Source organism: Heteronotia binoei, chromosome 4, assembly GCF_032191835.1.
Source record: "Heteronotia binoei isolate CCM8104 ecotype False Entrance Well chromosome 4, APGP_CSIRO_Hbin_v1, whole genome shotgun sequence".
Classification (NCBI taxonomy): Eukaryota; Metazoa; Chordata; class Lepidosauria; order Squamata; family Gekkonidae; genus Heteronotia; species Heteronotia binoei.
In genome coordinates, this window is record NC_083226.1 from 9137336 (window position 1) to 9156887 (window position 19552).

The following is a 19552-nucleotide window of genomic DNA, read 5'->3' on the forward strand; positions in this document are numbered from 1 at the left end:
GAAGGAAGGAAATAGATAGGGGAGGGAGGAGAGAGGGAGAGCTAGAAAGAAAACAAATGTAACTTTAAACGCATGTTTCAAGCTGCCAGCTAGCTTGGCGAAGTGATTTGAAGAGATAAATGCCTTCTCCAAACTGGCCAACGGGGCAGTGGGGCTTCGAGAGCCACACAGTATGTGTGGAACAGCTGCACGCAGCTCCCCAAGCCACCCCTGCTCTTTGTACTCCACTGTGCTCCCAGAGAATCTCTTTCTGGGACTGAGGGTGGTGCGGCTGGAAAGCTGGCAGGCCCACTCAGTACGCAGAGAGACTGCTATGGTTGCCACCTCCAGCTTGTGAAAGGCCTGCAGGGTTGGGGACTTATTATTATTTATTACATTAAATTTCTATCCCTCTCCGCCAGCGGACTCAGGGCGGCTAACAACATTCATTTTCATAAGTTAAAAAACCAATAAAACATATTTACAATTTTAATTTTTTTTTAAAAAAACCATTTCACGGTGCTGTATTGCTACAGTACACACAATACGAGCGAGTTCTTCTTCCCAGACGGTGATTACCTAGTACTCTATACGATGTCAGGTGGGGCAGCTCCCTCCTGGTGGTTAGATATCAAAGGCCTGTCGAAACAATTCGGTCTCGCAGGCCCTGCGGAAAGTGGAGAGATCCCGCAGGGCCCTTATGGCTTCCGGGAAAGCATTCCACAATTCTGGTGCTGCCACCGAGTAGGCCCTAGCTCGCGTTGAACGTAACCTAGCCTCCTTTGGTCCAGGGATGGACAATAGAGTTTTTGTCCCTGAACGCAGTCAAGGCGGGTCACCTTATTAGTCTGTTCACAGCAGAAGGAAAGACCAAGAGTTTAGCGGCACCTTCAAGACTGGCAACAATTGTTGCAGGGGATGACTCACCAAAGCTCATCTCCTGCCTGCCATAAATTTCGTTAGGCTTGTGAGGTTTTTGCCTTCTTCTTTGCTTGAAGCAGGAGTCATTGGGTGTGTGTACTTGTGAATTTTCTGTATTGTGCAGGGGAGGGGTAAACTAGATGACCCTGGAGTTCCCTTCCAACTCTATGATTCTATTTTGGGAGAGGGCATCCAAGGAAGCTTGATGGCCAGTAGTTCAGGGTGGACAAAAAGAAATACTTTTTTTTTAATATACCAAGTGACTGAAATGTGGAATTTGCTTGTCACAGGCACAGATGACTTTGAAAGAGGATGATGCAGATTCATGGAAGAGGGGTCTATCAGGGGAACCTCCAAACTAAGAGGCAGTCGTCCTATGAATCCCACTGTAAAATGGCAACATCAGGGGAAGCTCTCAGCTTCTATGCCCTGTTGTTGCCTGTCCAGAGGAACTGGTTAGTCACTGTGTGAGAGAGGATGCTGGACTAGATGGACCATAAGTCTGATCCAGCAGGGCTCGTCTGATGTTCTTATCAAGGGAAGGTCTCAGCCTCTCTGCCCTGCTGTTGGTCCTCCAGAGGAACTGGTTAGTCGCTCTGTGAGACAGGATGCTGGACTAGATGGACCCTACGTTTGATCCAGCGGGCCTCTTCTGATGTTCTTATCAAGGGAAGGTCTCAGCCTCTCTGCCCTGTTATTGGTCCTCCAGAGGAACTGGTTAGTCACTGTGTGAGACAGGATGCTGGACTAGATGGACCATAAGTCTGATCCAGCGTGGCTCGTCTGATGTTCTTATCAAGGGAAGGTCTCAGCCTCTCTGCCCTGCTGTTGGTCCTCCAGAGGAACTGGTTAGTCGCTCTGTGAGACAGGATGATGGACTAGATGGACCATAAGTCTGATCCAGCGGGGCTCTTCTGATGTTCTTATCAAGGGAAGGTCTCAGCCTCTCTGCCCTGTTATTGGTCCTCCAGAGGAACTGGTTAGTCACTGTGTGAGACAGGATGCTGGACTAGATGGACCATAAGTCTGATCCAGCGGGGCTCTTCTGATGTTCTTATCAAGGGAAGGTCTCAGCCTCTCTGCCCTGTTATTGGTCCTCCAGAGGAACTGGTTAGTCGCTCTGTGAGACAGGATGCTGGACTAGATGGACCATAAGTCTGATCCAGCGGGGCTCTTCTGATGTTCTTATCAAGGGAAGGTCTCAGCCTCTCTGCCCTGTTATTGGTCCTCCAGAGGAACTGGTTAGTCACTGTGTGAAACAGGATGCTGGACTAGATGGACCATAAGTCTGATCCAGCGGGGCTCTTCTGATGTTCTTATCAAGGGAAGGTCTCAGCCTCTCTGCCCTGTTATTGGTCCTCCAGAGGAACTGGTTAGTCACTGTGTGAGACAGGATGCTGGACTAGATGGACCATAAGTCTGATCCAGCGGGGCTCTTCTGATGTTCTTATCAAGGGAAGGTCTCGGCCTCTCTGCCCTGTTGTTGGTCCTCCAGAGGAACTGGTTAGTCACTGTGTGAGACAGGATGCTGGACTAGATGGACCATAAGTCTGATCCAGCGGGGCTCTTCTGATGTTCTTATCAAGGGAAGGTCTCAGCCTCTCTGCCCTGTTATTGGTCCTCCAGAGGAACTGGTTAGTCGCTCTGTGAGACAGGCTGCTGGACTAGATGGACCATAAGTCTGATCCAGCGGGGCTCGTCTGATGTTCTTATCAAGGGAAAGTCTCGGCCTCTCTGCCCTGTTATTGGTCCTCCAGAGGAACTGGTTAGTCGCTCTGTGAGACAGGATGCTGGACTAGATGAACCATAAGTCTGATCCAGCGGGGCTCTTCTGATGTTCTTATCAAGGGAAGGTCTCGGCCTCTCTGCCCTGTTGTTGGTCCTCCAGAGGAACTGGTTAGTCACTCTGTGAGACAGGATGCTGGACTAGATGGACCATAAGTCTGATCCAGCGTTGCTTTTCTGATGTTCTTATCAAGGGAAGGTCTCAGCCTCTCTGCCCTGTTGTTGGTTCTCCAGAGGAACTGGTTAGTCGCTCTGTGAGACAGGCTGCTGGACTAGATGGACCATAAGTCTGATCCAGCGGGGCTCGTCTGATGTTCTTATCAAGGGAAAGTCTCAGCCTCTCTGCCTGTTGTTGGTCCTCCAGAGGAACTGGTTAGTCGCTCTGTGAGACAGGATGCTGGACTAGATGGACCATAAGTCTGATCCAGCGGGGCTCTTCTGATGTTCTTATCAAGGGAAGGTCTCAGCCTCTCTGCCCTGTTGTTGGTCCTCCAGAGGAACTGGTTAGTCGCTCTGTGAGACAGGATGCTGGACTAGATAGACCATAAGTCTGATCCAGCGTGCCTTGTCTGATGTTCTTATCAAGGGAAGGTCTCAGCCTCTCTGCCTGTTGTTGGTCCTCCAGAGGAACTGGTTAGTCGCTCTGTGAGACAGGCTGCTGGACTAGATGGACCATAAGTCTGATCCAGCGGGGCTCTTCTGATGTTCTTATCAAGGGAAGGTCTCAGCCTCTCTGCCCTGTTGTTGGTCCTCCAGAAGAACTGGTTAGTCACTGTGTGAGACAGGATGCTGGACTAGATGGACCATAAGTCTGATCCAGCGGGGCTCTTCTGATGTTCTTATCAAGGGAAGGTCTCAGCCTCTCTGCCCTGTTGTTGGTCCTCCAGAGGAACTGGTTAGTAGCTCTGTGAGACAGGCTGCTGGACTAGATGGACCATAAGTCTGATCCAGCGGGGCTCTTCTGATGTTCTTATCAAGGGAAGGTCTCAGCCTCTCTGCCCTGTTGTTGGTCCTCCAGAGGAACTGGTTAGTCGCTCTGTGAGACAGGCTGCTGGACTAGATGGACCATAAGTCTGATCCAGCGGGGCTCTTCTGATGTTCTTATCAAGGGAAGGTCTCAGCCTCTCTGCCCTGTTGTTGGTCCTCCAGAGGAACTGGTTAGTCGCTCTGTGAGACAGGATGCTGGACTAGATGGACCATAAGTCTGATCCAGCGGGGCTCTTCTGATGTTCTTATCAAGGGAAGGTCTCAGCCTCTCTGCCCTGTTGTTGGTCCTCCAGAGGAACTGGTTAGTCACTCTGTGAGACAGGATGCTGGACTAGATGGTCCACTGGTCTGGTCCAGCAGAGCTCTTCTTGTTTCCTTAAAATATAAAATAAATCAGGGTGGACTGTGCCAGAATGTTCTACCTGCACCCCTGTCTCTTTAGCCAGATTCACTTGGAGTTTACCTTCAAAAGCTCCTGGCTTAGTTCCCCAAGCTCCCTAAAATGACGGACCCTCTAGCGGAGGGGACTCTCCAGGCCCTTTCCTGAGTCCCCCTTTCTCTCCAGGTGACCCTCCTCATGACAGTAGCCATGGGAACGCCTGAGCGATCCTACCTCCCCCGCCCCGAGCTCAGCTAGGATTGCCAGTCTCCAGGTGGGGCCTGGAGATCTGCTGCTTTACAATTGATCTTCAACTGGCAGAGATCAGCTCCCCTGGAGAAAACGGCTACTTTGGAAGGTGGACTCTAGGGCATTGTGCCCTGCTGAGGCCCCTCCGCTCCCCAAGCCCCACTCTCTGTTGGATCCACCCCCAAAGTCTCCAGGTATTCTCCCACACGGACATGGCAACCCTACTTGACACTCTGCATCACATAAGAACATAAGGGAAGCCATGTTGGATCAGCCCAATGGCCCATCAAGACCAACACTCTGTGTCACATAAGAACATAAGAGAAGCCCTGTTGGATCAGGCCAGTGACCCATCCAGTCCAACACTCTGTGTCACATAAGTACATAAGAGAAGCCATGTTGGATCAGGCCAATGGCCCATCCAGTTCAACACTCTGTGACACATAAGAACATAAGAGAAGCCATGTTGGATCAGGCCAATGGCACCTCCAGTCCAACACTCTGTGTCACATAAGAACGTAAGAGAAGCCCTGTTGGATCAGGCCAGTGGCCCCTCCAGTCCAACACTCTGTGTCACAGAAGAACATAAGAGAAACCATGTTGGATCAGCCCAATGGCCCATCCAGTCCAACACTCTGAGTCACATAAGAACATAAGAGAAGCCATGTTGGATCCGGCCAGTGGCCCCTCCAGTCCAACACTCTGTGTCACAGAAGAACATAAGAGAAACCATGTTGGATCAGCCCAATGGCCCATCTAGTCCAACACTCTGTGTCACAGAAGAACATAAGAGAAACCATGTTGGATCAGCCCAATGGCCCATCCAGTCCAACACTCTGTGTCACAGAAGAACATAAGAGAAGCCATGTTGGATCAGCCCAATGGCCCATGCAGTTCAACACTCTTTGTCACACAGTGGCCAATATATGTGTGTGTGTACATACACACAAACACACATATATATATACTGTGGCTAATAGCCACTGATGGACCTCTACATAAAAATATAAGAGAAGACATGTTGGATCAGGCCAATGGTCAATCCAATCCAACACTGTGTGTCACACAGTGGCCAATATGTGTGTGTGTGTACATACACACACACACACACACACACATATATATATACTGTGGCTAATAGCCACTGATGGACCTCTACATAAAAACATAAGAGAAGACATGTTGGATCAGGCCAATGGTCCATCCAGTCCAACACTCTGTGTCACACAGTGGCCAATATGTGTGTGTGTGTGTGTGTGTATACACACACAGGCTAATAGGCAGTGATGGACCTCTGCTCCATATGTTTATCCAACCCCCTCTTGAAGCTGGCTATGCTTGCAGCCGCCGCCACCTCCTGCGGCAGTGAGTTCCACGAGTTGATCCCCCTTTGGGTGCAGCAGGCCTTCCTTTTATCCCGACGGCTCAGCAGTTTCACGGCATGCCCACGAGGGCCGGCCAAGGGCTGACTGACCGTCTGCAGCCGAGGGGTCGCCCCGCGACGGCCCGGCGCGCCCTAGTTCCCCCTCGGAGCAGCGCCTCGCTCCGCCACGCCGACCCCGCGAGGTAGGCCAGGCGGAAGCCGAGAGAAGCTAGCGGCAGCCGCAGGCGAAGATCCCCGACGGCGCGGACAACGCCCCGCCAAGGCTCTGCCCCGCCCCGCCCCGCGGCCCTGCCCATAAAAGCCGGCCCCACGCCCCGGCGCCAGCGCACCATGAGCGCCCCGCTGGCCCTGAGCGCCGCCTACCAGGCCTACCCCGCCGGGGGGGCGGCCGGCCTGGCGTTCCCCGACTTCTACTGGCCCGCGCCCGACGACCAGCTGCAGGGCCCCGAGGCGGCGGCGGCGGCGGCGCAGGGGCCCCTCCGGGACGCGGGTAGGCGGGAGGAGCCGGGCCCCTCGACGGCCTCGGGCTCCTGGGCGCGGGAGGGGAGCGCTGGGCTCCTCGGGGCGGCAGAGCTGCGGTTGCCAACTCCACGCCTGCAGGGTTGGGGATGCGTCGGGGCGAGCCGCCTGCTCAGCTCCGTCTGCAGCGGCAGGAAAGAGCAAGAGGCTTGGCGACTGCGGTTGCCAACCCCCAGGCGGGGGCAGGGGATCCCCCGGTTTGGAGGCCCTCCTCCCGCTTCAGGGTCGTCGGAAAGCGGGGCGAGGGGAGGGAAATGTCTGCTGGGGACCCCATTATTCCCTATGGAGATTTATTGCCCTAAAGAATCATGGCGAATTGACCCGCGGGGCTCTGGGAGGAGCTGTGTTTTGAGGCAGAGGCACCGGATTGTCAGTGTAGCGTCTAGTGCCTCTCCCCAAAGTACCCTCCAAGGTTCAAAAAGATTGGAGCAGGGGGTCCAATTCTGTGAGCACCCATAGAAGGGGTCCCTATGCTTCATTATTTCCTATGGAGGGAAGGGATTTCAAAGGTGCGCGGTCCCTTTCAATGTGATGGCCAGAACTCCCTTTGGAGTTCAATTGTGCTTGTCTCAACCTTGCTCCTGGCTCCACCCCCCAAAGTCTCCTGGCTCCGCCCCAATGTCTCCTGGCTCCACCCCCAAAGTCTCCTGGCTCCACCCCCAAAGTCCCCAGATATTTCTTGAGTTGGACTTGGCGACCCTGCTGGCAACAATTGGGGCATCAAAGCTCATCGCCTGCGTGCCACAAATGTTAGGTTTGAAGGGGCTGCTCGATGCTTGCTCTTTTCTACTGCAGGTTTCTTTTTCGGGGGGGGGGGGGGTGGGGGGTGGGAGGGGGATGGAGTTTGAGGACAGAGATCTCAGCAGGATATAATGCGCCCGCCCAGTAAGTCATTTGTCGCAAAGAAACGGATGACTGTAATCTATAGATATGTTGTGATTCCGGGAGATCTCTAGGTCCTCCCTGGAGGTTGACAGCTTTATGAGCTGATACGATCCTGTCAGAGGTGCCGTTAAATTTATCTGGAAGTTAACCCCTGCTGGGTTCTAGCGGGGCCAAAATCCGCTTTAGATCAGCAGAAGTCTTAAGTGTTCATACAGCAGAAAGAGGGCACGAGGGGTTGAGCAGGCAGGCCCCCCCCCCCGTTCTCTCCTGGCCCCTTAAATTTGTGTGCTCCCACAACTACACCCCATCTCCCTTGGAGAAAGGGACAGCTTGAGGGCAGACTCTGTAGAAGGGGGGCTTTTGACTAGGAGGCACTGCCCCCCAAATTTCCCTGCACCAGAGTTAGCATCCATAATTTTGTGCCCAGCTGCTCTCAATATGGTTTGCTAACTGGGGCATATTTAGTCCCCCAGGTTTGCAAGAGACCCTTCCCTGGCCTGCAGGTTGCCCCCTTGTGCAGCTGCCCCCTCTCTCTGGGCTACAGAGGCGCCCATTCAGTAGTGAGGGTTCTGGGTTGCCAGGTCTATGGGTGGGGAACAGGGCGGCCAACTCTGTTTTGGGAAACACCTGGAGATTTTGGGGGGGGGGGGGTGGAGCCTGGGAGGGAAGAGGGCTTGGCCTGGAGTCCACCTTCCAAAGCAGCTATTTCCTCCAGGGGAACTGTTCTCAGTTGCCCGGAAATCAGTTGTAATTCTGGGAGATCTCCAGATCCCTCCTGGAAGTTGGCAACCCTTTCAGGGAATAGGCCCAGTCATGGTGTGAATGGTGACCCTGAGCTTCCTGCATTGTAATGTCATCTTCAGGTCTCTCCCCAGTGACCTCCACCTCCGGACTCCTTGCCCACTACACCCCAGACTCGGCCACCAGCCCCAGCGGGCACCCCTCTTCCCCACGCCCCTCTTCCGCCCCCCAGAGATGCAAGGCAGACAGCGAGAGGGGGGGCAAGAAGAGCAAAAGCCGGACCACTTTCTCCCAGGAGCAGCTCCAAGTCCTGCACCTCCGCTTCCAGAGTCAGAAATACCTCAGCCCTCAGCAGATCCGGGAGCTGGGCTCAGCTTTGGGGCTCACCTACAAACAGGTGAGGCCTCAGCCCAAGCCAGCAAAGCCCAGGCTGGAGCAAGTGTGCATCAGCAGCATTCCAGTTTGTAGGTCTGACTTTGTTAGAGGTATTCTTCTGGGTAGCAGTGTGTGTGGACAAGATGGATCTTTGGGTGGGGGGGTGGTGGTGAGTGGATGGTTAGCTAAATGTGAGCAGTCAGAGTGTTGCAGCAGAAAAGGGGGTAGTTATGCAGCGTTGGGGTGTATCAGCAGAGGCGTAACATCCACAATGCAAGACGTCACAGTCCTGCTGTACACTGCATGGGTCACGCCACACCTGGAGGGTTGTGTGCCGTTCTGGAGGCTGCACTTCAAGAAGGATGTGGGAAGAGGAGAGCGAGGAGGATGGTCTGGGCCTGGAGACCAAGGCTGAGGGGCTTGGGAATGTTCAGTCTGGAGAAGAGGAAGGGGGGAACATGATGGCTCTCTTGAAGTCTTTGAAGGGCTGTCCCTTAGAGGAGGGCAGGGAGCTGCTCCTGTTGGCAGTGGAACTCCTTTAATTGGTTTAAATTAAGAATAGGATTTTTTTTTAACCGTAAGAGTAGTTCAGCAGTGGAACTGGGTGCCCAGGAAAGCGGTGAGCTCCCCCACACTGGCAGTCTTCAAGCAGCAGGTAAATGAACAGTTGTCAGAGATCCTTTGAAGAAGAAGATGATATTGGATTTATATCCCGCCCTCCACTCCGAAGAGTCTCAGAGCGGCTCACAATCTCCTTTCCCTTCCTCCCCCACAACAGACACCCTGTGAGGTAGATGAAGATATTGGATTTATATCCCGCCCTCCACTCCGAAGAGTCTCAGAGCGGCTCACAATCTACTTTCCCTTCCTCCACCACAACAGACACCCTGTGAGGTAGATGAAGGTATTGGATTTATATCCCGCCCTCCACTCCGAAGAGTCTCAGAGCAGCTCACAATCTCCTTTCCCTTCCTCCCCCACAACAGACACCCTGTGAGGTAGATGAAGATATTGGATTTATATCCCGCCCTCCATTCCAAAGAGTCTCAGAGCAGCTCACAATCTCCTTTCCCTTCCTCCCCCACAACAGACACCCTGTGAGGTGGGTGGGACTGAGAGGGCTCTCCCAGCAGCTGCCCTTTCAAGGACAGAGTCTCAGTGCGGCCTACAATCTCCTTTCCCTTCCTCCCCCACAACAGACACCCTGTGAGGTGGGTGGGGCTGGAGAGGGCTCTCACAGTAGCTGCCCTTTCAAGGACAGAGTCTCAGAGCGGCCTACAATCTCCTTTCCCTTCCTCCCCCACAACAGACACCCTGTGAGGTGGGTGGGGCTGGAGAGGGCTCTCACAGCAGCTGCCCTTTCAAGGACAACTCCTGCCAGAGCTCTGGCTGACCCAAGGCCATGCTAGCAGGTGCAAGTGGAGGAGTGGAGAATCAAACCCGGTTCTCCCAGATAAGAGTCCGCACACAACCACTACACCAAACTGGCTCTCCAGTTTGAGCAGTGGCTTGGGCTAGGTGGCTTATATGGCCCCTTCCAACTCTATCATGCTATTTTTTTTATAGATCTATGACATTAGCAGCCTCTCTTGAGTCTGCCGTTCAGTCAGCTGCTCAGGCTGCTGGAGGCTCTTCACACAAACTCAGCAGGCATGTTGGCTCCAGATTTGCCCATCATCCCAGAGCCCGTTTCCATAGCATGACTTCTTCCTTTCTTCTCCTCTCTTTTTTCTCCCTCCCCCTCTGTCTCTTTAGCCTTTCTCCGCACACTTCTACTGGGAAATCAGCATTGGTTTCAGTTGCTTACTAGTTACAAACATTGCATGCTGCCTTTCTGTCCTCACAAGGACCCACCAAGGAGGTGAACGATTTGTAAAATCATTAAAATCGACCCTTTGTAACACACACCATTAAAATAATTAAAATCCTTTCAAAACAAAAAACAGCAGTTAGAACACTGGCTAGGCTAAAATGCTGGGAGTGTGCGGGGGAGGGGTCCCCTCCCTTCTAGGGTTTCCAACTCTGAAAGGGGAAATACCTGGAAATTTGGGGGGCAGAGCCTGGGGGAGGGGAGGGACCTCAGCCAGGTGCAATGCCATGGAGTCCACATTCCAAAGCAACCATTTCCTGCAGGGAAATTGATCTCAGTTGTCCAGAGATCAATTGTAATAGCCGGAGATCTTCAATTCCACTTGGAGATTGGGAGCCATCATGTTCCCCCTCCTCTTCTCCAGACTGAACATTCCCAAGTCCCTCAGCCTTGGTCTCCAGGTTTCCTCCTCCTCCTCCAGATCCATGGGAGCTGTGCTTTAAGGGTGCTGAGGACTGCATTGGAGATCTCCAGCCCCCCCCCCCCCCCGGCCCTTCCTCAAAGGTATAATTTCCCTGAGGGAACGGAATGTCTATTAGACAACTTTATGTCTGCTGTATGCCTGTAGTGGTTGTCACTTGATAATACTTGAATATGACTAGCTGTCAGCTCATTTTGGGGAGGGTCTCAAGAAGTATTTGAATGGATCAGGCGAAGGAGTTGAGGCCCCTGGACACTGTGTTTCAGGTGAAGACATGGTTCCAGAATCAGCGGATGAAGTTCAAGCGAACCCAGAAGGAAACTCTGTGGATGAAGAAAGGGATGTGCCCTCCTCAGGTAATCTTGGGTGAGCCTCCAGTGTCTATGCCACTGATGAGAGGGGTGTGTCTGCCTGATAGTGAGAGATGAGCAATGGTCCGAAAGAAGCCAGATAGGGCTTTTATGGCCTCATGAAATTTCTTTATACTGAATTAGACCATCTGTCCCTCAAGGACAGTATTGTCTACTCAGACTGGCAGCCGCTCCTCAGCATCTCAGGCAGAAGTCTTTCACATCACCTTCTGCCTGGTCCTTTTTAAATGGAAATGGCAGGGATTGAACCTGGGACCTTCTGTATGCCAAGAAGACGCTCTGCCACTGAGGCCAGGGCCTCAGACTTCTCTGTTGAAACAGACAAGTGCCTCAAATTCCAGATTTCAGAAGTGTGGACAAGGTAAATCTGGAATGTTTTTATTACTTGATTTACCCCTTGCCTTTCACCCCAGTGGGAACCCAAAGCAGATTACATTGTCCTTTTCTCATTTTTATCCTCATGACAACTCTGTGAGATGGGTTAGGCTGAGTATGTGTGACTGGCCCCATGTCACCCAGTGAGCTTACTTGGCGGAGGAGGCACAAGCCAGGGTCTCGTGATTAGGGTGTCTTCCCTGCTGGCAGTTGTTTCTTTCAAGTCCCTTTTGGTGGGCTTCACTCTTGGCTGTTTTTCACCATGTTGGATCAAACAGGTGAAATTCATCAGTTGTTGTTAGGGTTGCCTGCTCCAAGGTGAGAAACACCTGGAAATATTGAGGGAAGAGTCAAGAGGGCAGGGTTTGGGGAGGGGCGGGAGAGTCCGCCTTCCAAAGCGGCCATTTTCTCCAGGTGAACCCATCTGTCGCTCGGAGATCAGTTGTAATAATAGATGATCTCCAGCCACCACCTGGAGAGTGGCAATCCTAGCTGTAGGTCCTACTGACAAAAATGAACATATGAAGCTGCCTTATACTGAATCAGACCCTCAGTCCATCCAAGTCAGTCTTGTCTACTCAGACTGGCAGCAGATCTCCAGGGTCTCAAGCTGAGGTTTTTCACGCCTACTTGCCTGGACCCTTTTTATTTGGAGATGCCAGGGATTGAACCTGGGACCTTCTGCTTACCAAGCAGATGCTCTACCACTGAGCCACCGTCCCTCCCTCCTGTATTCTCTCAGATCCTGCAGGTTACAGGCCTATTAGCCTGCTTTTGTAAGCTCTATGCTGTGGACTTGGGAGTTTAAACTGAAGTTTAAATTTGCAGTTGTAATATTTTGGGACTTAGAACAGTTTGGGTTTTCCAAGAGTTTTTCTATCGTGAATAATGGAATAATTTTCATCAAACCGGTTTGAAAAATATTTAAAAGATGAACAGGCTATGTTATGCCTTTTTTTTTCATCTGTAGTCCGCATTTGCCACCATAACTCGGGGAAAGTTACAAGTTATGAACGTATGAAATTTCTAGATGGATTACTGCGTCTGATTCAAGATTGGTAGCCTTGTTAGTCTGTCTAGCAGCAGAAAAGAGCCAGAGTCGAGGAGCACCTGAAATGCAGACAAAATTTGCGGCAGGAGAGGAGCTTTCTTGAGAGTCACTGTGCCACAACTTTTCTTGAGTCAACCTGCCACAACTTTTGTTAGTCTTCAAGGTGCTACTGAGTCTTGGCTTTTTCCTACAGCATCTAATTCAATACAAATACAGTTTCACTGGTTTGATGGTCAAAGCATGGTCTTTCAACAGAAAGAATTCAAGCAGTTAAAGGAATGCATTTTGGCTCCCAACAGTTTTTGCACTCTGTAAATTACCCAAGGCCCCTTTTTTTTGTCAAAAGGCTTCTGTCCTTTGGAGGACATTCAGTTAATCTAGTGTCGTATGCCAATAATGTCTTGTTATAATTGTTGTATGTTGGTGTTGTCTTGACTAGGCAGGGCTTAAGAAATCAAAATAAGCAATGTAATTAATTACTGTGAAATGGAGTTACTAAGCATAAATCAAAATGAATCCAAAAATAGGAAGATCTTTGGAGGGTGCAGGTGATGGAGTTTAAGCAAATCCATTCTTAGAAATATCTAAGTATCCATTTTGATGCACTCATGACATGTGAAATCCATTTAAAATAAAAGGGTGATTAACATGTGGAATTCACTGCCACAGGAGGTGGTGGTGGTTACAAGCATAGCCAGCTTCAAGAGGGGGTTAGATAAAAATATGGAGCAGAGGTCCATCAGTGGCTATTAGCCACAGTGTGTGTGTGTGTGTGTGTGTGTGTGTGTGTGTGTATTTGGCCACTGTGTGACACAGAGTGTTGGACTGGAGGGGCCATTGGCCTGATCCAACATGGCTTCTCTTATGTTCTTATGTGACACAGAGTGTTGGACTGGATGGGCCACTGGCCTGATCCAACATGGCTTCTCTTATGTTCTTATGTGACACAGAGTGTTGGACTGGATGGGCCACTGGCCTGATCCAACATGGCTTCTCTTATGTTCTTCTGTGACACAAGAGTGTTGGACTGGATGGGCCATTGGCCTGATCCAACATGGCTTCTCTTATGTTCTTATGTTCTGTCTAGGTCTTTGAAGAAAATTTATTTATGAAAGGTGGACAGTCCTTTTTAGCACCCTAAGGTATTAACTGCAACCTTGTATGGGGCAGAGTTGTGCAGTACACAACTTTAAAAACGTTAAAAGGTCTTGAGCGATTCATATTGGGAATTCCCAGTTGTGTCTCCGGTTTAGTAATCAGATTATAAATTGAGTAGTGTTCCTTGCAATCAAATGACATGGAAACGTGCTTCTCAAGAAGTGGTAAAAATATTCTTGCTAGAACCCCTAAGGCAGCCAGTATGTCTTATGAGGCAAGATACATTGTTATAATCAAGAACATAAGAGAAGCCATGTTGGATCAGGCCACTAGCCCATCCAGTCCAACACTCTGTGTCACATAAGAACATAAGAGAAGCCATGTTGGATCAGGCCAATGGCCCATCCAGTTCAACACTCTGTCACATAAGAACATCAGGGAAGCCATGTTGGATCAGGCCAATGGCCCATCCAGTCCAACACTCTGTCACATAAGAAGATAAGAGAACCCATGTTGGATCAGGCCAGTGGCCCATCCAGTCCAACACTCTGTGTCACAGAAGAACATAAGAGAAGCCATGTTGGATCAGGCCAGTGGCCCCTCCAGCCCAACACTCTGTGTCACATAACAACATAAGAGAAGCCCTGTTGGATCAGGCCAGTGGCCCATCCAGTCCAACACTCTGCGTCACATAACAACATAAGAGAAGCCCTGTTGGATCAGGCCAGTGGCCCATCCAGTCCAACACTCTGCGTCACATAAGAACATAAGAGAAGCCATGTTGGATCAGGCCAGTGGCCCCTCCAGCCCAACACTCTGTGTCACATAAGAACATAAGAGAAGCCATGTTGGATCAGGCCAATGGCCCATCCAGTCCAACACTCTGTGTCACATAAGAACATAAGAGAAGCCATGTTGGATCAGGCCAGTGGCCCCTCCAGCCCAACACTCTGTGTCACAGAAGAACATAAGAGAAGCCCTGTTGGATCAGGCCAATGGCCCATCCAGTCCAACACTCTGTCATACAGTGGCCAAAAAAGATTGCAAAATTGATCTGGGCTGCTTGCTCATTTGTAAAGGAAGTGTTCTCCTCTGTTTTATAGTTGCCAACTATTTGATCACTATTCAAAACCCTAAATATAGACTTTTAATTTTATTGGCAAGGTGCAGTTTGCTTCCAGCTGCCAAATATAGTGGAAGGCTTAAAGCCATTCCCTGGATGGAAAGATCTTCTGCTTCTGGAGTAATAGAAACTGCTTCACTCATGTTGATACATTGTCCCTTGTTACTTAAAAGCCAGGCCTGCCATATTGGGAGTTTCTGTTAATTCTAATGTTCATTGTTGCAACTATGTTATCTTGAAATTGTTTCCTAATGATATGGACTGGCTGGAAGCTGCTACCACATTTCTTGCACACATTAAGAAGTTGTAATGTTCATTATTTGTTTTCCTTCCCTCCAATCCTACAAACCTATTGTTGAAGGGATAGGACATAATAAAAGTTAAAAGTCCAGCATTCTTAATCACTGCACCACGCTGGCTCTCAGAATTTGAGGAGCAGTAAAGAAAATAAACATAAAATGTACTGTTTTCTTTGTAATGGGGTGGAGAGTCAGGGTGGTATAGTGGTTAAGGGTGTCAGACTAGGAAGTGGGAGACTCAGGTTCAAATCCCCACTCTGCCAAGGAAGCTTGCGGGGGGGCCTTGGGTCAGTCACGCTTTCAGCCCCACGTACCTCATAGGGTTGTTGAGAGGATAGAATGGAAGAGAGGAGAAAGATGTCAGCCACTTAGGGTACCCATTTGGGGAAAAGGTGGGCTATGAATGATGCAAATAAATAAAATAAAGCAAAATTCAGCTGTTGACTCGCTGCTAGTTACAAAGAGAAAACATTGGTTAGAGATGGTTTTGGTTTTGAGTTTAATAAAAAGTTATTAAAGAGAAAAAAAAATATTTGTCCTGCTTTAATTCCTTATTATTTTAATTCTGTCTTTGCTGTCAAGCCACAACTGACTTATGGTGACCAGGGCTGATCCTTCTTAGCTTGTGAGGTCTGAGAAGATTGGGCTAGCCTGCACTATCCAAAAGAGATCTTGCCAGGCACCCTCTCCATGCCCTCCAGATAACAGTTCTGGCTTCTCTGAGCAGTTGTCCCAAAGATTACAGAGGTGGTTGGGCATGATGGGTGAGCAAGGGCCTTGAGCTCAAACACCCATATTAAATGGGGAAGGACGGTGGCTCAGTGGTAGAGCATCTGCTTGGGAAGCAGAAGGTCCCAGGTTCAATCCCCGGCATCTCCAAAAAAGTGTCCAGGCAAATAGGTGTGAAAAACCTCAGCTTGAGACCCTGGAGAGCCGCTGCCAGTCTGAGTAGACAATACTGACTTTGATGGACCGAGGGTCTGATTCAGTATAAGGCAGCTACATATGTTCATAATCTTGGGGGAGGGACAGTGGCTCAGTGGTAGAGCATCTGCTTGGGAAGCAGAAGGTCCCAGGTTCGATCCCTGGCATCTCCAAAAAAGGGTCCAGGCAAATAGGTGTTAAAAACCTCAGCTGGAGACCCTGGAGAGCCACTGCCAGTCTGAGAAGACAATACTGACTTTGATGGACCAAAGGTCTGATTCAGTATAAGGCAGCTTCAGATGTTCAAATGGCCAGCATTTGTCCTACTTCTGTCTCCCAGCAGAACGGATTCCAGCAGGCCAGCTGCTTGGACTTCATTCCTCCTGCACAAGACTACTCCAGGATCCCTAGTCGGAACATCCATCCTTTGGCCAACGTGCACGAGGGCTATGCCAGCAACCAGAGCTACAGTGGCAGCCAGAACTACCCTAATGACTACAACCCCCTGTACGGCAGCCCCCAGAGCTTCTACCCAGTCGTGGGGGGTGAGAATGGGGGCTTCTTTGGGAAAGCCTCCGGCACCTGCTACGGCCAACAAGCCATCAGCTACATCAGCCAGCAGAAGATGAACTTCTATCGTGGCTTCTCAGCAAGCGTGGAATATGCCGCTGTGAAGATGGAAGACGGCTACCCCTTCCCGAACGGATCATCCACTGCTGCGACCACCGCTTTCCCGGGTTCCTCCCTCCTCCAGCATTACCAGACTCCGGGGGCCCAGAGTGGCTGTAACCCCTAGGCCTCAAGCCCCGCCCCTCCATCCTTAGGTGCTCTGCTCTGTCACTTCTGTCTCTGTTCATCTTTCCAACTCGAGACTGGAAAACTGAAAGATGCCAGATCAGCTCACTTAGTTCTTTCAGCTTTGCATTTTCAAAGGCTGGCTCCTCCTTTCCAGGCCACACCCCTGCTGATTTCTGAGCCCTGAATGTGGCTTCCACCACATCAGCCTTTGCAGGGAAAAGGCCGTTGTCATTAAGGGGAATGTTGAAACTGTGGCTTGCCTTAACCTGACCCTGGAACTATGCTGTGTAGGTCCCTCTGCAAAAGCTGAGAAATCTGACTCTTCCCTCCACCCTGTGCAAAAGCTGAAAGAAGCTGATGGTTCAAACCTCCATTCTTTCCCTCTTCTTTCCTTTCAGCTTCTTAATGTTTAGCACTGTGCCTTGGTTTTTTAAACGCGTAAAGCAAACATTTCAGATTCTCTCCCCCCTTAGTGGTCTCTAATGCCTCCTTTTTTTCTGAAGCGGCCCTTGATTTTGGAACGGCATACTTGTTAAGAAAGAAATGACGATTGGTACTTTTAACAGCTTGCCAAGGGAGGGGTTTTCAAGCAGGAGCTGTTTGTTCAGCCTTTATGTGAGAAGACGCCGGGCAAAAGCCACCTTTTCTTAAGAGATCTGTCCAACAGATCCCACGAAAGCTTCTGAAGGTTCCTGTTCTTGATTCCTTCAGCTCGATCTCAGTAACACTTCTAAGGAGAACCAGATGTTTTGTACTGGTATATAAGCTGTTTTCCTACAGAACAACATGGCTGCCCTCTGCAGGTGTTAAAAACCTGTTGGCAGTGTGTGAAGCATCAGCAACACCTTACATCTTGCTCTGGTGCACTGGGCGTAGATGACCAGGACTCCCTTTGCTGCAGTTATCCCACAGCCAGGCACTCCCTCTTAACAGGAGGCTGACTGGAGCTTGGAAACTGCCAAGAAACTGTCCTGCCTTTTTAACAGAGGAACCACAGCAGCTTTTCAATGGCAGGGAAATAACAATTATGTAGTAAATGACACGCTGATAGATGAAGATGTTTCTGTCTATGGCAGTAGAACAGGGCAGAAGCACCTTAAAGACTTAACGTTGGTGGCAGGGGAGGAACTTTTGAGAGTCCTGGAAGCTGCCACAAATGTTGTCTTTAAGGGGCCACTGGACTCTTAACTCTTCCAATGCCGAATGACATGCTGCTAAGTTTCTGTTGGAAGGGGGAGGGAATGCCACCCCCCATGGTTGGCAACCCAAACCGGGCAACCTCATTTCCCTTGTAGAAATCATAGAAGAGACTTGCCCTCATGCCGAATCTCTCCCCCCAAATTTACTGTGCAAGAATGTATCTGGGTGAACCGCGCCCTCTTTCTAGGGCATCTGTTACAGCCGAAAGCTGGCAAAGCTTATTTCTGGGATGAGTATGGGTGTGTTTTATTGGGAGTTGTGCAGTGCTTGATTTTGTTTTCAGTTAGCTTTATTTAGCATGTCACCGTGAAGCGGTAATGGGGGGGCGGGCTTTAATGGGAGTGAGAAACACTGGCAGGTCAGTGGACTGAGTCTGGATCCGAGCGAAAACAGACGCGTGGACGAGATTTGCGCTTTCCTGGAGGAAGCCTGGAGTTATTCTCCTGTTAAATGTTGGTTTTTAAAGATTTTACGTTCATCGTGTCTTTCCTGTGTCATTGTGAAAATTTGCATGTCGTAACTCCATTAAATGGCCCCATGTTGTAACTCCCATTAAATGTGTTTCGTGATTTGTTGCTGCATCTTTTCCTTCTCTCCCCCCCCCCCCCCCCCCCGCGCTGTCATGTCACAGCCAAGATTTGCAGAGGTTGTTTGCCATTGCATGCCCAGGCTCTGGACATCCTGGGTGGCTTCTCATCCAAGAACTAAACAGGGATGACCCTGCTTAGTTTCTGAGATCTGGCAAGATCAGGCTGGCCTGGGCTATTCGGGTGAGGTCATTGCAGTTACCTAGTGTGCAAGAATATATAGAAGAAAGCTTTTATGCGGTGATAGCATTGTAAAGAAGTTCATAGGGGAGGGACCGGTGGCTCAGTGGTAGAGCATTTGCTTGGTAAGCAGAAGGTCCCCGGTTCAATGAAGGTCCCCGGCATCTCCAACTGAAAAGGGTCCAGGCAAGTAGGCGTGAAAAACCTCAGCTTGAGACCCTGGAGAGCTGCTGCCAGTCTGAGTAGACAATACTGACTTGGATGGACCATGTATATGGATTCAGTATAAGGCAGCTTCATATGTTCATAAAAGTTATCACCCTATGTTAAAAATGTTACTAAGGTTTCTGCCTACACGGAGTTAATGAATGACCTAAGAAAAAAAGGGGTCCTTATTAGAGATGTTAAAGGCTTAAAAGAAAAACAGAAAATTGTGAGGGGCCCTTGGAATGTAAAGAGACATTTTTAGGTGTTTGTTTAAATAATTTTGGCAATGATTTATATGGTGTATGTGGTGTCTAAGAGCTCAGCATTTTCAATATTTTACAAATTTAATATGCAAACACTGGTAGTCTTACCTATTGTGGCCCTATGGGAGTTTCTGTCCAATGAGACTTTCTTTTGTTTATTACATCACTTGCCTCCTACCTTCAGCTGTTGAACATATGAAGCTGCCTTCTACTGAATCAGACCTTTGGTCCATCAAAGTCAGTCTTGTCTTCTCAGACTGGCAGCGGCTCTCCAGGGTCTCAAGCTGAGGTTTTTCACACCTATTTGCCTGGACCCTTTTTGGGAGATGCCGGGGATTGAACCTGGGACCTTCTGCTTCCCAAGCAGATGCTCTACCACCGAGCCACCGTCCTTGTCCTTTTTTCCTCTTCCTCTCATTAAAGCTCCTTGTGCCCCATGGGCTTGCAGACGACCACACGTAGCAATGCTGTCAGTGTCTGCCCAGTTTTTTAAATACAATTGCATTTATACTTTTAGGTTCCATAAACATGCAGCATGGTACTTAATTATGCTAAACAAGTTATAAAATGTTACATTGATG

General features: G+C 49.9%; 1 protein-coding gene across 1 annotated transcript; it reads left to right on the top strand.

The window, feature by feature from the left end:
* The first annotated feature begins 6014 nt into the window (after positions 1 to 6014).
* Positions 6015 to 18286, top strand: LOC132569899 (homeobox protein NANOG-like). The gene is made up of 4 exons (XM_060236330.1): positions 6015 to 6174; positions 7952 to 8226; positions 10762 to 10851; positions 16080 to 18286. The coding sequence occupies exons 1-4, from the start codon at positions 6015 to 6017 to the stop codon at positions 16530 to 16532; spliced, it is 978 nt and encodes a 325-aa protein (XP_060092313.1). The 3' UTR covers positions 16533 to 18286.
* The last annotated feature ends 1266 nt before the right edge of the window (positions 18287 to 19552 follow it).